Genomic DNA, 20,563 nt, shown 5'->3' with positions numbered 1-20,563 from the left:
CTGCTACTCCCCCTTTGTCTTCCCTTTATCCTCCACCAGCATTTCCTCCAATATATCTCTTGCACATCTAAGTCTGATTCGATGTCTGCTTCTCAGAGGACCAACACAATACAAAATAAGTGAAGTTAATTATTTGAAGAAATAGCCTTACAGAGCATTCTCGCCTGTGAAGATATGAGCCAGGTCTGTTCCACTCCAGCGCCTCCCTAGTGCAGCACTGGGCATAAAGCAGGCTCTCGGTGACTTGAGAAAGGAAGGAAGCCAAAGAGGGAAGGCAGGAGGGAGGGAGAGAAGAAAGATATTGGATTAGCTAAGATTAAAACCTAATGAAGCTTTAGTAAAGGGAAAAAAAAAAGCTGTAGCGTTAGAAGGAAAAACTAGTAGACAAGACAGAAGAGGATGGTCAGTTTAGAATCTTCTTAGAAAAGGGAACTTCACAGGGTGAAAATATGTTAGTGAGTCTCCAGCACCTACTGTGGAAGACACGTGTACACACACACACATGCATATACACATATGTCTCACACCTGCATCCGCATGTGTATAAATGAGAACATGCAGGAAATAATATGTATATTACTCATGCTTCTATACCTATTATTTTCCTCAGAATTCTCAATATATGCAAATAGTACTAAATATACCACAAAGGTAAAAGGAAAATGAAACAAATAAAATGATCTCTAGATGCTGCCAGTGGAAACATTACCAATTGAGAAAACAGAGACAACTGCCAGCTCCAGGCTGTGCTTCTCTTGCTACAACTTCCCATTTGTGCAATTAGTCCTCCCCAGTAGGCCAGGACACTCCTGTCATTAGTGTCTGGCAAATATCCCTCCGTTAAGAAGCAGCAATTGCAGTCAGTGTCCCTCAGAAAAGGCTCTGGACTCCATCAAGAGATGCAATCCTATTTAATTCCACCAAACAAGTCTCATGGTAATTTTTGAAATTAATAACCATTTAATACCCACAATAAATATATGTTAATGTTTGAGCATTTTGGCTTTATTGAGAATTTACTGAAAGTGATGTTTCTCCACATATGTTTTCTTTTGCAATTATCTTAATGGAAAAAATGTGTATTTGGAGTTCTATTTGTTTCTTAGGAAGCATGTTTTTGTTGGGGTTATTTCAAAAGCACTTACAGGACTATAAAATGTTTTTAGACTTCTAAGGGAAAAGGATTCAGGGCTTATACTTGAAACTAGTTTTATTAATACCGTGGATTTAGGACTCTGTTCATAGCTATAGTTTTATATATATGTAAATTATACACATCATTTAGAACATAAATAGCCATCATTATATATATATATAAGTAATATACATAATTCATAATATAAATAAAGTATATCTGTAAACAATGTATAAATTACATACATAAATGCTTTATGTGTTATTGTTTATATATAATTTTATCTGTATATTTAAAAATTATATATACACCTTCTACAGAAATTCTTAAATTTTAATTTAATTTAATTTTAGTTCTTCAATCCTTAAATTCTTTAGAGAATTCTCAAAAGAAAACCAACTGCAAAGGTATGCCTTTGTGAATTTTGCAGTTGGTTTTCTTTAAAGCTCAAAACTGAAGAATCTCTTGATGGCTCAGTCTCATAGTTCTAGTGTCTCCGTTTGCATGTAATATTTATTTGGATAATGCTTTTTAGGTATCTGTCTTATTTTTCAAAAGCAATAACCCTTAAGCAAGCTTGCAACTCATAATAAACCAGGCTCAAACTGGAAATACAAACTCTTTTATTCCAGATGTTTAATGAGCAATGAATGTGAATCTATTCCTTGAGGAACAAACAAGGGGTATTTGAACTGAGGTAGACTTATCAGCTCTGTCTGCAATTAGAATTGGTTTCTCCAAACAGCAATTTAGAGGAGGAATGAGTAAACAGGAAGTTACTTGTGAATGGACTTTAAAAGGAAAAGGATCTACTCTCGCTCCTCTCAGGAAGTCATTCTTAAGTCAGCTGTGATTGTAGCAATGTTGACTTTATAAAATCATTATCATTGATCTTCTTTATTGGTGACTTTTCCAAAAGCAAAGAAGGACATGGAATTAAAGCGTACTCTTCAAATCCCTAGATATAATTTTATCATAGAAGAGTCACATTGGAAAGGAAGGGGAACTACAATGGCACTCGTGCTGTCTTTGCGTGGCAAAGTCAGTGGTGTTTTGTTCTTGTTCCTTTTCTACATTTTCTAGATTTTATTTAATGAGCATGTATTTCCTTTCTCCTAAGGGAAATCTTTACTTAAAAAAAAAAATAAAGAAGAAGAAGAGATGGTGATCAAAAATGGAAACACACCCAGCTTGAGAGAGACAGCATCAGTTTTCATTTCTTGGTGTGGGTTAGGTTTCAGGTGCTGATGCCGAACTTTTGCTTCGAGCTTTGAGAATCCATGAGGAGTGCACAGGACCCCAGGCACTTGGGCATTTTTTGTTCTAGACTTCTGGCTTTTTGTTAGCAGGCAGTTTTCGTGGTATTCCTCTCATCTTTGACGTCCCAGCACTTCCCCAAGTGGCTCTATTGCGTTGTCTTCTTTCAGACAACTACCAGCTTGGTATAACTAATAATTGTAGTAATAATTATAGTTGGTCCTGGTTAGATAGCCAGATGAGTTAGCTACGAAAGAACTGAAATGTCTATATGGTTCAATATATTGGATAAGGTTACTGAAATATGGGAAGTGTATCTAACAAATAAAAAGGTATTTCTTTTTTTCTTTTTTAAAGATTTTATTTATTTATGTGACAGAGAGACAGCCAGCGAGAGAGGGAACACAGCAGGCGAGTGAGAGAGGAAGAAGCAGGCTCCCAGCAGAGGAGCCCGATGTGGGACTCGATCCCAGAACGCCGGGATCACGCCCTGAGCCGAAGGCAGACGCTTTAAGGACTGCGCTACCCAGGCGCCCCTAAAAAGGTATTTCTTACCTACAGTTAATACTAATCATTCTTACAGGCAGTTTCACCCCCAAAGCTCAACATAATAAAATGATTTCACGGTGTTTTGGTTTGGTTTCGTGTTGCTAATTAAATTCCTTACTTCATGGTCCTTATTACCATCAGTGGCCTACACATGGAAGATTTTTTTAGGATCAAGTTCTTTTTTTTTTAATTAAACTTGTCTTTATATCTTTTCTCTTGCCCAAGTCTCTGTATTATGTGTTAGAATCCTGGGTTCTCAAAAGAATCTTTTTCAATTCTTAAAGGTCCTTCTCCATGTGGAAGGTGTGTGGCCTGTTGCTCTGAGGCATTCACCTCAGGCTTGCTCCTCTTTTCTAGGAAAGTACCAGCTTACACACTGCTTCTAGAGGAAAAACAAAAGGGGGAGCAGAAGAACCTTTTCCCCAGTATGTCCAGTAGGAAAGTTCTGGGTGAGCCCTCTGACTGAACAGTCCTTGGTCATATGTTCCATCCAGGGTCTGGAGTAGCAATGAATGAAATCAGTGATCCTGGCTGGACAGCAGAAGTCTGTCTACCACACCCAATGTCTCCATGTGCAAGGAGTATTCATGGTCCTGAGAGAGGCTCTGACGGATTGGCCTACGGTATTATTAAAAGTGTGAGCCTTCTAGGCAGGCTAGGTTCAAATCCCGGTATTTCATTTACACAATGCAGGTTTTGGGTTAGTGGTTAACCTCTATATACCTCATAATCTTCACCTGTAAAATGGTGATAATCATTCTCACCTCATAGCGTTATTGAGAGAATTAAATGAAACCTTATTAGAAAGCACTTATCACAGGCTCTGTGTATAATAAGTACTCAGTAAAAGTTAGGGATGATGGTGATGATTTATTATGAAATGGCTCCATTGGATCAAGTTTCATTCCAAACCAACAAAGAGCAGCTGATTCCTTTGTCCAACGTGGGCAGGTGAGTGGTTTCATTCAACATATATTATATTGCCTTAGCACACTTTTAGATAAAGACCCCGTGGGGCTGTTTTCCTCAGCAAGGGCATGCACGGAGATAGGCTAGTTGAACGTTGTGGATCCCTGTCATGGGCATAAATAATATTTGTGCCTGCCCATTATTTTTTGAGCAGTCTTTTAATATTGGGGGAAATTTCTACAGTATATGGCCCTTTCTCCCACAAACAGTTGAATTCCTAGCCTCTCTTGTAGCTAAAACACACTTGTGTGACATAGACATTACCAATCATATACGCTTCCTGAGACTTTGAATTTAAGAATTAACATGAGGAAAGACGGTCTGTGATGAACTTTCCCTCTGTAGGTGGCAGCAGAGCTATCCGGCCGTTGGGGTAGAGGTGTTACTAGGTTTAGTTTCCCAGGGCAGAAAAGCATCTGATGTGCTCATAGCCATCACGATTGCAGTAAGTTGGAATACTCCATTATTGCTTAGTCTTGGTAGCAGCAATGGTAACCGATTCTTCACTGGACCATTTCAGAAGCCAGGCTTTGGCCATCAGCCTTGACATGGTTTCTTCAGTGCTCTTAATGGTTATGTGAACTACCTTCCATTTTAAAATGGATCCCTTTTACGGCCTGTACTAACCAGAATGATCTCAGTTGTTTGTGGCTAAGAAGACTAATTGACACAATTCCCTTCTAATGTTTTATTCTTGGGATGAAGTGGGGGAGGTGTATTTCCTAATGCATGTTACAAACATAAAAAAAAATCGAACTAATATTTAATTCTAAAAAGACTCGATCATGAAAATATTTACTAATGAGTCTGTGCACAAGAATTCAAAGATTATGGGGAGTTCCTAAATGTTGACAGTATCCAAAAAGCTGAATTCAGTAGAGGCACTTCTATCACTAAAGGATTAATATCATAACTCTACACTACTACATCTTCCTAAAGAAAGTAGGGGAGGGGTGCCTGGGTGGCTCAGTTGGTTAAGCGTCTGCCTTGGGCTCAGGTTATGAGCCCAGGGTCCCTGCTCAGTGGGGTGCCTGCTTCTAGATGTCTGCCACTCCCCCTGCTTGTGTGCACACCCTCTCTCTCTCTGTCAAATAAATAAAATCTTTACAAAAAAAATTTTAAAAAAGAAAGTAGGGGGAATTGCAGTTTGATGATTTTGCAGAACTACAGATGTTATGGAAATATCATGAACATTGTATTGTCATTAGGGCTGCATAAAAGAATTTCCACACTAATTGCTTTCCAGATACTTTTCATTCCTTTAATACATCTGTAGCACTTATAAATCTAGAGCCCCATGGGGTGCCGCTGGAGTAATGACACTTTCAAGGAAGCACAGACCACACCTAAGTTCCAGATATGGCTCCTGCCTCAAAGAACAACGGGAGTGATCCAAGGACAGAGTCCAGCCCCTCATCATCTCCTCTCCCACCCTCTCCCCCTCAATCTCATGCACTGCCCTGCATTGTTGCTCAGGCACCTTTCAAGTTAATTGTAGATTGTCCATATTGTACTGGAAAAGGCCACTTAAATTTTACTTAACACAGACTCCAAATTTTCATAGTAGACACTGAAAAAATTTTTGTTCAGGATTTTATCTTCAAAAATGGAACTGGAAATTCAAAAATTAATTTTGTATTTAACAAAATCTCACTTATATTTGCAACTATGTGCCAATTTTCATAAGGAATGAACAATGAATCAAATGTGGATTTTTTAACCGTAATTTTCCCTGCAAAAATGCATTCTAGCAAAATACAAACATCCTTTCCTTCACTCTTGACTTTCACAGCACTATAAAAAAAATTACTTTTGAGGATTATCCATCATGACCAAGTGGGATTCATCCCTGGGATGCAAGGGTGGTTCAACATTCGCAAATCTATCAGTGTCTTAGATTTTATCCAGAAAGAAAAATTCAAAAATCATATGATTCTCTCAATAGATGCAGAAAAAGCATTTGACAAAATACAGCATCCTTTCCTGATTAAAACCCTTCAGAGTGTAGGGATAGAGGGTACATTCCTCAATCTCATAAAAACTATCTATGAAAAGCCTACAGCAAATATCATTCTCAATGGGGAAAAGCTGGAAGCCTTTCCCTTAAGGTCAGGAACATGACAAGGATGCCCACTTTCGCCACTATTATTCAACACAGTACTAGAAGTCCTTGCAACAGCAGTCAGACAACAAAAAGGGATAAAATGTATCCAAATCGGCAAAGAAGAAGTCAAAATGTCTCTCTTCACAGATGACATGATACTCTATATGGAAAACCCAAAAGAATCCACTCCCAAACTATTAGAAGTTATAGACCAATTCAGTAATGTGGTGGGATACAAAATCAATGCTCAGAAATCAGTTGCATTTCTATACACGAATAATGAGACTGAAGAAAGAGAAATTAGGGAACCCATCCCATTTACAATAGCACCAAAAACCATACGTTACCTTGGAATTAACTTAACGAGAGACGTAAAGGATCTATATTCTAGAAACTATAAATCACTCTTGAAAGACACTGAGGAAGACACAAAAAGATGGAAAAATATTCCATGCTCATGGATCGGAAGAATTAACATAGTTAAAATGTCCATGCTACCCAGAGCCATCTACACTTTCAATGCTATCCCGATCAAAATACCGAGGACATTTTTCAAAGAACTGGAACAAATAGTCCTTAAATTTGTATGGAACCAGAAAATGCCCCAAATCGCCAAGGAACTGTTGAAAAGGAAAACAAAGCTGGGGGCATCACAATGCCGGATTTCGAGCTGTACTACAAAGCTGTGATCACAAAGACAGCATGGTACTGGCACAAAACAGACACATAGACCAATGGAACAGAATAGAGAGCCCAGAAATGGACCCTCGGCTCTTTGGGCAACTAATCTTTGATAAAGCAGGAAAAAACATCTGGTGGAAAAAAGACAGTCTCTTCAATAAATGGTGCTGGGAAAATTGGACAGCTACATGCAAAAGAATGAAACTTGACCACTCTCTCACACCAGACACAAAGATAAACTCCAAATGGACGAAAGACCTCGATGTGAGACAGGAATCCATCAAAATCCTAGAGGAGAACATAGGCAGCAAACTCTACGACATCGGCCAAAGCAACCTTTTTCATGACACATCTCCAAAGGCAAGAGAAACAAAAGATAAAATGAACTTGTGGGACTTCATCAAGATAAAAAGCTTCTGCACAGCCAAGGAAACAGTCAAAAAAACTAAGAGGCAGCCCACGGAATGGGAGAATATATTTGCAAATGATGCTACAGATAAAAGACTGGTATCCAAGATCCACAGAGAACTTCTCAAACTCAATACGCGAGAAACAAATAAACAAATCATAAAATGGGCAGAAGATATGAACAGACACTTTTCCAATGATGACATACAAATGGCTAACAGACACATGAAAAAATGTTCAAAATCATTAGCCATCAGGGAAATTCAAATCAAAACCACACTACGATACCACCGTACGCCAGTTAGAATGGCAAAAATTGACAAGGCAAGAAACAACAATTGTTGGAGAGGATGTGGAGAAAGGGGATGCCTCCTACATTGTTGGTGGGAATGCAAGTTGGTACAGCCACTCTGGAAAACAGTGTGGAGGTCCCTTAAAAAGTTAAAAATTGAGCTACCCTATAACCCAGTCATTGCACTACTGGGTATTTACCCCAAAGATACAGACGTAGTGAAGAGAAGGGCCATATGCACCCCAATGTTCATAGCAGCATTGTCCGCAATAGCTAAATCATGGAAGGAGCCGAGATGCCTTTCAACAGATGACTGGATTAAGAAGTTGTGGTCCATATATACAATGGAATATTACTCAGCTATCAGAAAGAACGAGTTCTCAACATTTGCTGCAACATGGACGGCACTGGAGGAGATAATGCTAAGTGAAATAAGTCAAGCAGAGAAAGACAATTATCATATGATTTCTCTCATCTATGGAACATAAGAACTAGGAAGATCAGTAGGGGAAGAAAGGGATAAAGAAGGGGGGGGTAATCAGAAGGGGGAATGACACATGAGAGACTATGGACTCTGAGAAACAAACTGAGGGCTTCAGAGGGGAGTGGGGTGGGGGAATGGGATAGGCTGGTGATGGGTAGTAAGGAGGGCACACAATGCATGGTGCACTGGGTGTTATACACAACTAATGAATCATCGAACTTTACATCAGAAACCAGGGATGTACTGTATGGTGACTAACATAATATAATAAAAACATTTTTTTAATTACTTTTGAAAAATTATTATAGGGTTTCTTCATTTTTCTCACGGGCTCCCTTTTAATATTTTGGCATTAAAAATCATTCTTTTTTGATGGGACTTTGGGTCAGCAACCTTCTTCAGCTTTTTCCTTCAGTTAATTGTTCATTGGAGTAATTCATCCAGGTCTTCATTTGTCAAAAAAAACAAAAAAACAAAACCCATCATCTTCCCACCTCTTTCAACATCATTTGCATCTACTTTATAAATTCTGGATCTTTTACAAGATCAATACTGCACTATGGATTGAAAGTGCATTGTATTTACATTGCATTTTCAGATGTTTACAAGGTTAATGAATTGACCAGAGACTAAGCAACAAAGATGTTGACATATTGGGCCTAGCTAGATGCTAATATTGTGCAGCAAGAAACGTTTGAGCGGGGACTAATTTTATAAGTGGTCAGTTCATTGGTGAATATTTCCACGACTTTGATTCTCTGTGCAACCTACTTAACTGCAAAGATTGGGTAATATGTACTTTGGATAATAAGGATCACGTCACCTACCACTCTGCTTTTCTTTCTAGAATCTACCACTGGGCTTTTGTCCTCTCTACCCCTGTCCTTTACTATGGCCTGGAGTTCTTTGGCTCCCTGCCCATTATGCCAATTCTGCATCACTAAAGTCCAGAAATCGGTTTCACAGAAATGGACCTTACACACACTTTCAAAGTTCACTTGGGTCTGTCTCAATTTTAACACATTAAGCTTCTCAGGACATTTAAGGTTTATAATTTTGGTCAGAACTTAGTTCCAAGTCAAATACATTTTTCTAAGAGCAAATAATATGGGTTTTAGTAAACTTGTTAAATCATATGGTAACATCAATGTCTTCCTATATGTCTCAACAACAACAGAACCATCAGTGTTGGAACCCTGACTCTTTAGTATGGGTATGAACACAGTCATCAATCTATAAATTAAGAAAAGAAAATGCTCTTGCATATTTATGTTCAAATAGTTTTCTATGTACTGAGACATGTTTAATACTTTGTTTTTGAATTTTAAATTTTGAAAACTTAGCTTAGTCCTAGGAATGAAGTATTTTCTGGCTATGATGACTTCAAATCATTACCAGAAAGTGAATTGAGCAATATTTGCACATTATGATTTAAAACTTTGACTTTTTAACAAAATATCATCTAAAACACTTATGCTGTTGGATAGCATATTCTTGAAATGTGTGCAAAATAAACAATCATTTATTTTCCTTTTTCTGTTTTAAAGCAATTTTTATTGGGTTGAGGGTGTAGGTTTCAGGATATAATGTAGTTTGCCAAATTCTGTAATCCTTTCTCTTTTTTTAAATGTCATTCAGGGTGTGGTGCCTTTAGAGAAATTTTTAAAAGTTGTAGTTCTTGGTCTTTTTTTCCTTCATTTTTTTCAAAAATAGTAAGATAATCTAAACCCCACAGGGAAATTCTGGTTCCTACTCTTGGTTCCTGGGTTCCTCCACCATTAAAAGACGGATTATTCCCTGTAGCTAGTTTTTACTTATTACTTATTTTCTTGCTAGGAGTGTTTACATTCTTAACATTGTAAGCTCATTATTAGAAATGAAATCTTGATAAGAACTATTTTAATGGGGTTTTTGATTTTGTTTGTTTTGGTTAGAAAAGTGAAAAAAATTTAGAGCGAACAGCACAGATGAGGCATCTAAATTCAGTTATATCCCTCTTGTGGTGGTGTGGTTGCTGAATATCTCAATGAATCTATTCTGTTCTTGTTTTTCTTTTATTAATCCCTAGTTATTGGAAAGCACTTACCAAAATAAGAGGTTTAAAGTTATTTTTCTCTAATTAAATAAAGGAAAGCCTTGGTTCTACAAGGCTGGAATTGTTCTTCTTAGAAAAACAATTCTCTGTGAATCTTAACTCATCAATGTTACAGAAAGAAATTGTCAGAAAAGATCTTTTAAGAACAGAGAGATGCCAGCAGAGAAACACCATTTTCAGAACAGAACATGGTGAGATCTGATGATTTGGGTTCTGTCTTCATTATCTGACACGGTGAATGACAATTCACTCACAAATCGCTCGGCTGAAAATACAATTTTAAATCCCTGCACAGTAACTGTCTCCCTATTCTCGTACACGGTAAAAACAGAGAAGAATCTATTGAGAGAGTGTTTAAAAGGATAAGAGCAGGAGCTAAAATATGATAGACCCCCCCCTTCTGCTTCCCCCTTTCCTTGCCTTAGATCTGTGTGTTTGAAGGCGACAGAAATAAAGAGGGAACCCCAGTTGTCCAGCAACCAGCAAGCGCTAACACATTTTTTCCCCCAAAGCACTAAGGAAAAACACTCCCCAGAGCAAGCCATGACCCCCTCTCCGTGAATCGTCTGTGGATCCCGAAGCCAGGTCCCGCTCGGGTACCACTCGGCAGGGGTTCCCCTCTTCTTCTCCCCACAGGCCCTGCGGGCGGGATGTGACAGGGGCTGTGGGTCCCGGGATGCGAGGGCGGAGACGCCCGCCCGCCCCAGGAGAGGAGGCGGCTCTGGCCTCGGAGCCGCCCCCTCCCGCCGCCGGAGAACAAACGGGATATTCAGCAGCGGCCTGTGGCTGCCAGAGCAACTCCTCTGGGGAAATTAAAGCGTCGAGTCAGCCTGCACCGTAATCGCCTTTAAAAGCGCCCCCACCCGCCTGCCGCGCACACCCGGATACCTGGGCTACCCCGCGGCTGCGTGCGTGTGTGAGAGAGAGCGAGAGCGAGAGAGGGCGGGGAAGCGAGCCGGGGCGTGTGCGGCGTGCGAGGCAGTGTTTCTGTCCGCGTGTGTCGGAGCGTGAGCCCGGGGGGTGCGACCCGGTGTGTGTACCGGCGTGCGCGCCGGGGTGGGAGCGAGCCGCGCGCGTCTACACCCGCCATGAGGGGCGCGGGCGCCTGGGCCGCGCTCTGCCTGCTGCTGGCCGCGGCCGCGCAGCTCTCGCGGCAGCAGCCCCCGGAGAGGTAACGCGACCCCCGCCCGGGCTCCCTCTCTCCCCGCCTCCGTCCCGCTCTCCTGCAGGCTCGCCCGCGGTTTTCTTCCAGGCGGGTCGGGGCGCCCGGGGACCCCGCGCGCGACCCCGCGCTCACCCGGGCTCCTGTGTCCGCTGCCCGCGCGCGGGCCGCCCCCAGCTCGGCCGCGCGCCCCCAGCTCGGCCTGCCCGAGGCCCCCGCCGCTGGCCCGACCACCACGTGGCGGCGGCTGAAGCTGACCGGCGCCTCCTCTCCCCAGTGCTCCTGCGGCCGGAGGGAGACACAGGGGCCCAGATCCGAGGACCTAGCTTTTTCCTTCTGTTTTCCTCCCCCGGGAGGCTTGGCCCAGCGACGTTAAGCCTAGGGGAAAACCCAAGTGGCGCGGCGCGCGGGGAGCCGCTCCCGGAAAGTTAACTCTTCGTCAGCCTCCGTCAGAGCTGCCCGCCCGCCCAGGACCTGGGCTGGGGGACCCGCCCCGTGGCCACCTTTGCCATCTCCCCTTCCACCTCCATCACCAGCAACCGCTCTTTATAAATGGGAGGCTCTGCCAATGGTCAATGATTTTCAGAAAAGGGGAAATTAAAACTTTTTTGTATTAATCAATTGCTTGTCTGTCTTTAAAACCATGTACCTCACCTAGCTCTCACCTTCTCTCGCTCACTTCCACTCCCCCGTTAAATTTTCCATTTACCATTTTCCTATAAGCTCCTACCACTACGTGGAGCATTTGATTGCTTATAGATGGATGGATAAATAGATGTTGTGTTATTAGAATGGAGATAGATGGCAACTGGACTGAATGTTTTATTGGACTGTAATTTAAATATTCTAAGAGCTAGGAAGTATTTCAAATCCCTTGTATGGTGCCAACATTTATTAGTCAATATTAACTTTATCCATATTAAGAAGCTACACCTTTCTAAAGTTGACATTAGATTGTTAGACTCAGTTTCAAATTGAGTTTCCTTCTTTTATTTTCCCAGACCTGTTTTCACATGTGGCGGCATTCTTACTGGAGAGTCTGGATTTATTGGCAGCGAAGGTTTCCCTGGAGTGTACCCTCCAAATAGCAAATGTACTTGGAAAATCACAGTAAGCATATTTTTTAAGGGTATTCTCCTGGAAGTGGGTATTGGAAACAGTGGAAGGCTGCTACATTTTTCCTCTGGTGTCAGGATTTGGGTAGGGGGCAAATGCCTGAAATAGTGAAATGTTGGATTTACCTCAACTATTTGGGAGATTTTTATTAATAGAACTAGTGGTGTCCTGCATTAGTGATTAGAAAGGGCACGAGATAACAGTTGAAGGAATAAATTCTTAAAGCAGATGTGTTTCTGAAAACCCATTTTGATTCGGTTGAGTTTTATAGATTCAAAATTAAGGCTGTTTTCAAAGGCCTGTTGTAATGACTTTTAGAATCTAGTTGTTACCTATGCCCTGCATAAATGTCTCCCAGTGGGGAATAGAAGATAAAAAAGTAATGCTCATCCCTGACTACCTTATACCCACTGTGGGTAAAAAGGAAAAGAAGAAAGAAAAAAAAATCCCACCTAATGTCCCTGACTTAAAACCACCACTAAATGCAATCTAAGAATAGAGAATAATAATAATTGTGGGGTAGGAAGGGAAAGTCTAAATATCCAGCAAAGGCTAATAAAATGCCCAAGCTGGTTAGTAATGATATGGATTATGCTGAGTCAAGAAGTCAGATTTCCAGACAGCCATCTCAAAAAAGAAGTCTGGATTTAGAATCAGCTAGATTGAGTCATCTTTCCAGTCAGTATGATAGTGAGTCGTCTTCATTTTTTCATTGTTGGCAAGTTATTTGATAATTGAACACATGGGTTCACTGAGAGCTTTATTCAGTCAGATTGTGCTACCCACTGATTATAATTTTTAAAAGTAGCTACCTCTTGCTGAGCACTTACCGTGTACTAGACACCGCACCAAGTAGTTAACAAGCAGAACCTCACTGAAATCCTTGAAATCTCAGGGTGAAACAGTTTCACTCTGAGAAGGTGACTGTTATATCCCCATTTTATAGATGGGGAAGCTGAGGCCTAGCACAATTATGTAAATCGACTTGATCAGACATTTGGTAAGTCCAACTTCATGTAAAGTGAAACTTGTTTTGCAGTGAGGCATTCCCATTGATGGGCAAATATGAGGGGTCCCCCTCCTTAATATAAAACTTTGGCTCCTATATGCATTGATACTTTCCTATAAAATATTGACTCTCTGATGAACTGGTACAGATTTCATTGTGTTATTGCAACACATGGGGCCAGGAGAGAATAAGTCATAAAAAATAGCTTTGAAATATTGGTATTAGCATAAATGTGAAATAAGGCTTCGAAATAAACATGTAACTTGGTTTTCATATTATAGTTGTGTTTCAGTTGTAATTTAATGGCTTTAAGTTATAAATGGTCCAAGGAAATAAATGACCGAAAGACATCATGTAACTAACAAGTAGAAAGTCATGGTTGGCCATGTATTTAGGGTATTATGGGCATTGTTGGTGTGGCATCAAACTTTGATGGGTGAAGGGCGTCCAGTGAAAGTTTTCCTTGGTAAAGGAGTGGTATGCTTCAGGAGGGGCCTGACTAACTACAATATTCTTGTGTGGGGAGAAGGGAGGTATAATGGATATTCTATTTGGATGCAATGTAAAGGTAAGGCAAATGGGCTCAATAGACTTCCCTGGGTTCAGATTCTCATTCTATCACTCATAAATTGTGTGATCAGAATTCATCTTTTTTAAACCTCGGGGTTGCTTCAAAGACAAAATGAGTTAGTTCATATAAAGCCCCTTGGCTCAGTGTCGGGTTTGTAATAAATACTTCATAAATGTTATCCATCACTGTTATCATTTTCATTATCCTCATTATTGATGGTATTCATGTCTCATTCTTTCTGACCCTTGGTCGGTGTGGCAGATCACTGCTACCCCCTTACCTCACTGGCCAAATTGGGCTTGGCATCATCTCAAAACAGCTCAGACTTTTATGGAACGATCTACTTTGTCATCTGTATCTAAGAAGAATTATTTCTATGTTGGATTCTCCTATAATCTTGCTGAAGATTCTGTGTGAGTCAGAACTGGGTCAGCTTCCAGTAACAGAGACCCAAAACAACAATGGCTCTAACAGAAGTTTGGTTCTCTCCCACATAAGGGGATCTAGAGGTAGGCAATCCAAGATTGGTATGGCCTCTTCAAGCCATTAGGCACTCTGTATCTCTGTCTCCCACTGCTTTGCCATACTCAGATGTGTGCTTGAGTTCCAGCCATCATGCTTACATCTCAGCCAACAAAAAGGAAGAAAAGAAGAGCCGATATCCTCCCTTTAAGGACATTGCGCATAATTACATGCCGCTCGCTGCTCACATTTCATTGACTGGTTCTTAGTTACACTTCTTGCTGCAAGAAAGCTGAGAAAAGAAGGCTTCATTTCAGGTGTCCACATGCTCTGCTAAAATCCAAAAGTCTTCTTTTGAGTAAAAGTTTTCTCTCAACTGTGGAAAGAAGGGAAAACAGGCAGACGACAAGCAGTCTCTGTGACATATTTATTTGTGGTTTTCTCAGGCTGCCTGAAGTGATGTTCATGAAGTTGAGTAACAAATACCAACCTTTTTGGAAAAAAAAATTTTTTTTTAGAAAGTATAGGTAGTGTAGAAGAAAGGACTACACAATTTGCTTTTCTACTTAAAAGCTTAATAGTTTTTACTCTTAGCCAGTTGAGTTTATTCTATTCCAAGGGGCTGTGTCTTTTATGTTTGCATGACTAGCCACCAGGAACTTCCAGAGAAGCCCAGCATGTTCTCCAGGTTGTAATTACTGCCTCTGCTGTTCCAAAGGCCATGGGTGCTCTCAAGGTCTTAGTTTGGCAACCTTTTTATTTCTTTGTATTTCATGGGGAATAGCACTAACTCGTTTGTAAAAATCTTAATTCTTCCTCACAGTCCTCTGGTTTGTCAGAGTAGCGGAAGGGAACTCCCCAGCTCCCATAGATCCTAGGGGACATAGAGAACTGTGGTAGCTCTAAAGCTGGTGGCCCTGAGGTCTCTCATTCATTCAACAAATGTGCTTTGAGTGCTGGGTACTATTTGGGTTATGGAAGCAAACTAGTCAGTCAAACTCCTTATTCTCATGCAGCTAGCATTCTAGTTTGGGGAGACAGGTAATTAGTGTTTAAATAAACAAATAAGAAAATAGGAAGTAGTGATAAATGCATTATAAAAATAAAATAGATACTACTTAACATCCATTAAGATGGCTATTATTTTTTTTAGGTTGGCTATTATTTAAAAAAAAATAGAAAATAACAAGTGTTGGCAACATGTAGAGAAATTGGACCCCTTGCGTATTGGTGGTGGGAATGTAAAAGGATGGAGCGTGCTGTGGAAAATATTTCTCAAGAAATTAAACATTAAAAAAGCAGAATCAGACCTATACATACATAAAACAAACTGATGTTTGCCAGAAGGGAGGGAAGAGGGGGATGGGCCAAATGGGTGAAGGGGAGTGGGAGTCACAGGCTTCCGGTTATGGAATGTGTAAGTCATGGGGATGGAAGGCACAGCACAGGGAGTGTAGTCAGTGCTATTGTAATAGTGCTGTATGGTGACAAGTAGTAGCTGCACTTAGGGTGAGTGCAGCAGGAGGAGCAGAGTTGTCCAGTCACTATGTTGTACACCTGAAGCTAACGTCACATTGTGTGTCAACTATACTTCAACAAAAAAGAAAAAGAAATTAAACATAGAATTACCGTATTATCCAGCAATTCCACTTCTGAGTGTATACCCCAGAGAAGTGAAAGCAGGGACTTGAGCAGATATTTATACGTCCGTGTTCATGGCAGCATTATTCACAGTAGCCAAAAGGTGGGAGCAACCCAAGTATCTACCCACAGATGAATGAATGAACAAAACGTGCTATAGATGTACAAAGGAACATTATTCAGCCTTAAAAAGTAAGGGAATTCTGGGGCACCTGCGTGGCTCAGTTGGTTGGGCATCTGCCTTTGGTTCGGGTCATGGTCTCAGGGTCCTGGGATCAAATCGTGCATCAGGCTCCCCGCTTAGCGGGGAGTCTGCTTCTTCCTGTCCCTCTGCCCCTCCCCTGCTCATGCTGTCTCTCTCTCTCAAATAAATAAATAAAATCTTCAGAAAAAAAATAAAGTAAGGGAATTCTGACACATGCTCCAATATGGACGAACCGTGAAGACATTGTGCTGAGTGAAATAAACCATCACAAAAGAGCAAATAGTGCATGATTCTATTTATATGAGCTACCTAGAGTAGTCAGATTCATAGAGACAGAAAGGAGAATGTGGTTGCCAGGGGCTGGGGGGGTGAGGAGTTAGTATTTAATGGGTATAGAGTTTCACTATGGGAAGATGAAAAAGTTCGGAGATGGATGGTGGTGGTGACTGGTGCACAGCAATGTGCAAATGTCATTCTGGCTGCTGTCTAGAGGATGAGTTGTGGGGAGTTAAGAATGAAATAGGGAGGGGCGCCTGGGTGGCACAGCGGTTAAGCGTCTGCCTTCGGCTCAGGGCGTGATCCCGGCATTACGGGATCGAGTCCCCACATCAGGCTCTTCCGCTAGGAGCCTGCTTCTTCCTCTCCCACTCCCCCTGCTTGTGTTCCCTCTCTCGCTGGCTGTCTCTCTGTCGAATAAATAAAAAAAATCTTAAAAAAAAAAAAAGAATGAAATAGGGAGACCAGTTAGGAAGCGAATGTGGCATCCAGGAGAGAGAAGATGGTGGATTGGACAAGGGTGGTAACAAAGGAGATGAAGAAACATGGAATTTTCTGCCCAAAGCAGTTGTCTCAGCAGTTCTGAGTGCAGTTAGAATGTAGTGGCACCAGCCAAGAGGCTAGCTACACCAGGCTTCAGACCCCAGCTTGACAGCTGCTCCAGATGGGGCTGAGCTCTGGTGTGGCCTCATCCAAGGCCATCTATTAAAGGCTCTCCCAAAGCGGGTGATCCAGTCCATTTTCCTGCTCCTGCAGTCAGTAAACCAAGAGTAGAGTTTCTACTCGGTGATTCAATATCATTTTTATTAAACATCACAGAGATGCCTCAGGGTGCCTCGGTAGCTCAGTCAGTTAAGCATCTGCCTCCGGCTCAGTCATGGTCTCAGGGTCCTGGGATTGAGCCCTACGTCGGGATCCCTACTCAGCAAGGAGTCTGCTTCTCCCTCTACCCCTCCCCTCTGGACTCCACCCAAATAAACAAATAAAATCTTTTAATAAAAAACACAGAGACGCCTCAAAATGGGAGTCTCAGAGTACCCCTAAAATTCAAGTTCCTGTAGTTGGAGAGAAATATTTTGCCTTTCACTCCTTACCTGCCTCTCATTCCATTCTTCCAGAATGGAGGTGTGTTCCAAGCAGGGTGGCTTTCCTCACTAAATCGTTTTCCTTGAGCTGTATCTGATCAGTAGGAGATTGAGGAGAGTCTGACATTAGTACCTCTATGCTTTGAGAAAGTTGGACGCTAGTTGTCATAGCCAAACTTCCTAGCCAATTGTAATGGACTTTCTGGTATGGAAATACAGCCTACAGATTGGAAATTTAGATTTGTCCTTAAATTATAGTACTTAAAAATTTTCATAGCTATTTCTTGGACAGCTGTGCTGTCCCACACCCTATCCATATTGGCTACTGAACTTAATTGACTAAATTACAAATTCAGTGTCTCAGTCACATTAGCCATATTTCAAGTGCTCAGTAGCCACATGTAGATAGTGGCTGTCATATTGGACAGTATATAATATGAATATTTCCATCAACTCAAAAAGTTCCTTTGGACAGTGCTGTTCCAGAGAATTTTTAAGGTTCATTTTACTCATGTAAAGATATTATGAGGACGTGGTGCTCCATGCTGCTTAGTTGTACTTCTGCTTTGCAAGTGGGGAAGCTGACCCTTGTTCTGTGTAGTGTTGAAATTGTGACTGGAACTCAAGCCTTTTGACTCAGGTTTATCTTTCTGGGTACAACTCTTGGTGACCTCAACTAGTCTTAAGTTTTACTAATTAACTTTGCTGACTGTGAAAAAAAATTTTTGCTGAATATGTTCCAAAAATGTATGGTAAGAGATTAAAACAGAGAATTTGAAGGTGAAGAAATTGTTAAGTATTTTGTAATCGGTGATGAGGTTGAAGGTTTCTTAGTTTCCTGTGAGAATTGATTTTCAGAACTGAAATTTAAGGGGCATCTGCACAAAAAATCTGCTTGACATGGATGATAGGGGCAGGAGTTAAGTATGATTTGAGAGCTAAGGTGTGTATAATCCTTTGGAAAATGGTGGTTGATCTAAGCAGGTTTGGAAGGACAGCAGGACTGGGTTGAGGCAGAGGTCACCTGATTGATTTAAGAATGAGAACCAGTAGTTCCAGCTGTACTGAGCACTGCAACAAGAAATGCACCTCCAAGTATTGACATAAGACCCACCACCTCTGTCACAGTGGTCCTCCTGCTAGGTACATGTGTCCAACGGGACAAGGCTCTGCAGGAGACAGGAGATCTCTGAGATCCCTAAATGAAGTAGGAGAGAGAGGACCGTTGTGAACAAGAGCACAGCCAGTGTGATGTAGTTCACTGCTATGTTGCCAAGACAAATTCGTGAAGAGCTCACCAGGGATGGTGCCAGTGTTGAAGATACACAGATGAATGGTTAGGATGTGTGAGCATGGGGGGCTGCCTGGGAAGATGTGTTCCCCCAGGCTCTGAGTGGCAGTGAGATAAAGCCCAGCAGGCACCTTGCCTTCTTGGCTCCACAGGCTTCCTTGAGACAAAGATCTCCATTCCATGAATGGTGTCATTATAAATTCACTGCAAACGTGGCAAATCACCAATACCTTTTCTGTTCCTTGGCCTTTTCATCCATAGCTTGTTCATTTTATAATCCCATAGTAGAATTACAGATTCATATTGATGGTTTGACACAATTTTCAAATGAAAAAATAGGGACTCATAGCAAAATAATACCTTGTGAAAGCAACTATTCAGAATTTGACTTGGGCTACGTGTGTTATGGCCGGTTAAGTGGAACCAGCTGAATCTTTGTTTGTAGCAACTATGCAAATTAGAAGAAACTGGAAGCCTAGAACCTTCTGGGAAATCTCCTTGAATAGGTATGTAGGAATTGTTCTTTTAAACCAAAGTTGAAACTAAATGTCACATCTGAATGTGTTGGGCAGTTGCTGTCATTATCTAACAGAAACAGCAGTTGGTATGTAGATAAAGGTGAAGATGATTTTGTGCTTGGATTTAAAGCTGGGCATGATTGACAAAATAGTTTTTAAAATGAAATACTTACTGTGTGTTGTCCTGTTGTTACAGATCATTATTGAATTACAAAGTATTTATAATTTCTGTCTCTTCTTTATTTCTCCCCCCAAATTTAAAGGTATTGAAATTAGAGAACCAATTATTGAAGGTTTCAGTTATTATTTTCAGTAGAAATCTGGCTTGGGAAAAACCAGCAAACGTTTGAGGAGTTTAAAATTTGGCATTAGAGGTTCTTTTAACTCTGAATTAAATAATGTGGGAGGGTCAGAAAGTCACAGACCTTTGCTAGAAATGGTAGAACAATTATAGCAATGAATAGACTCACTCCCATTTAAACCGGAAGTGTGTGGCAAAATTTTCTTTATCTAGCTAATTCATGCATGCAGAAGATAAAAAAGCATAAATGATCACATGTTGAAGATCTCTGGGCTCCCAGGTAATGCATGTACTATCATTTTGATAACTTTTTTCTATTGAGCTGGAAATAAATATACTAGTTATTATATAGATTGTAGATATGAAATAATAATGTGTGGTTTTCAGCATACCTTCAAATATATTGTATCATTTTATTTTATTCCCCTCCAATTCCATGATTCAGTGGGATACATACCAGGATGCCCATTTTATAAGCGGGAAAACTGAGATCTAAAGAACTCTTAATATTGTCATTCCTGCAAAGGTATGAAAAGACTAGAGAATTTTTCAACCCATTGATACAAAGGCACTGTTACAGGCTTATTGAGCAAATAAATGGCTTTCACTCAATGCTTATTGAGCATCTGCTATGAGCTAAGCATTGGGGTGGGCCCCGGGGGTAAAAAGACAAGGCATAGTTTCTGTCCTCAAGGAGTTTATGATCTGGTAGTTCTTAGACAAGAAAACCAGTAGCAGTTATGTGTGCAAATACCTATGATGCTCCCTACAAGTCATTTTAAGGATTGATCATGTGGAACGAGTCTTATTTACATTTTTTTAATTATTGAAGGTCTTAGATTAAGTAAATAAAAATAATTATTGCCTCATGCAAAGAGTAAAAGCTGTTATCACCCATTTTACATCTGTGCTACTCTAAGACCTGAGAACTTGTTACTGTGTCATTTGTTTG

At 40.8% G+C, this 20,563-nt stretch overlaps 1 protein-coding gene across 1 annotated transcript in view; it reads left to right on the top strand.

Annotated features, from left to right (window-relative positions):
- The first annotated feature begins 10,778 nt into the window (after positions 1-10,778).
- Positions 10,779-20,563, top strand: part of PCOLCE2 (procollagen C-endopeptidase enhancer 2) — a 63,750-nt gene continuing 53,965 nt past the window's right edge. The window contains exons 1-2 of the mRNA XM_087870262.1: positions 10,779-11,145; positions 12,138-12,246. Of these exons, the coding sequence (XP_087726388.1) occupies positions 11,063-11,145; positions 12,138-12,246 (192 nt within the window). The 5' untranslated portion in view covers positions 10,779-11,062. The remainder of the gene's footprint in view (positions 11,146-12,137; positions 12,247-20,563) is intronic.

This window comes from Ursus americanus, chromosome 20 (assembly GCF_024610735.1).
Source record: "Ursus americanus isolate L20-20 chromosome 20, mUrsAme1.1.p, whole genome shotgun sequence".
In the NCBI taxonomy this organism is placed as follows: domain Eukaryota; kingdom Metazoa; phylum Chordata; class Mammalia; order Carnivora; family Ursidae; genus Ursus; species Ursus americanus.
Note: the sequence above shows the minus strand (reverse complement) of the source record. Positions and strands in the feature narration are given on the sequence as shown.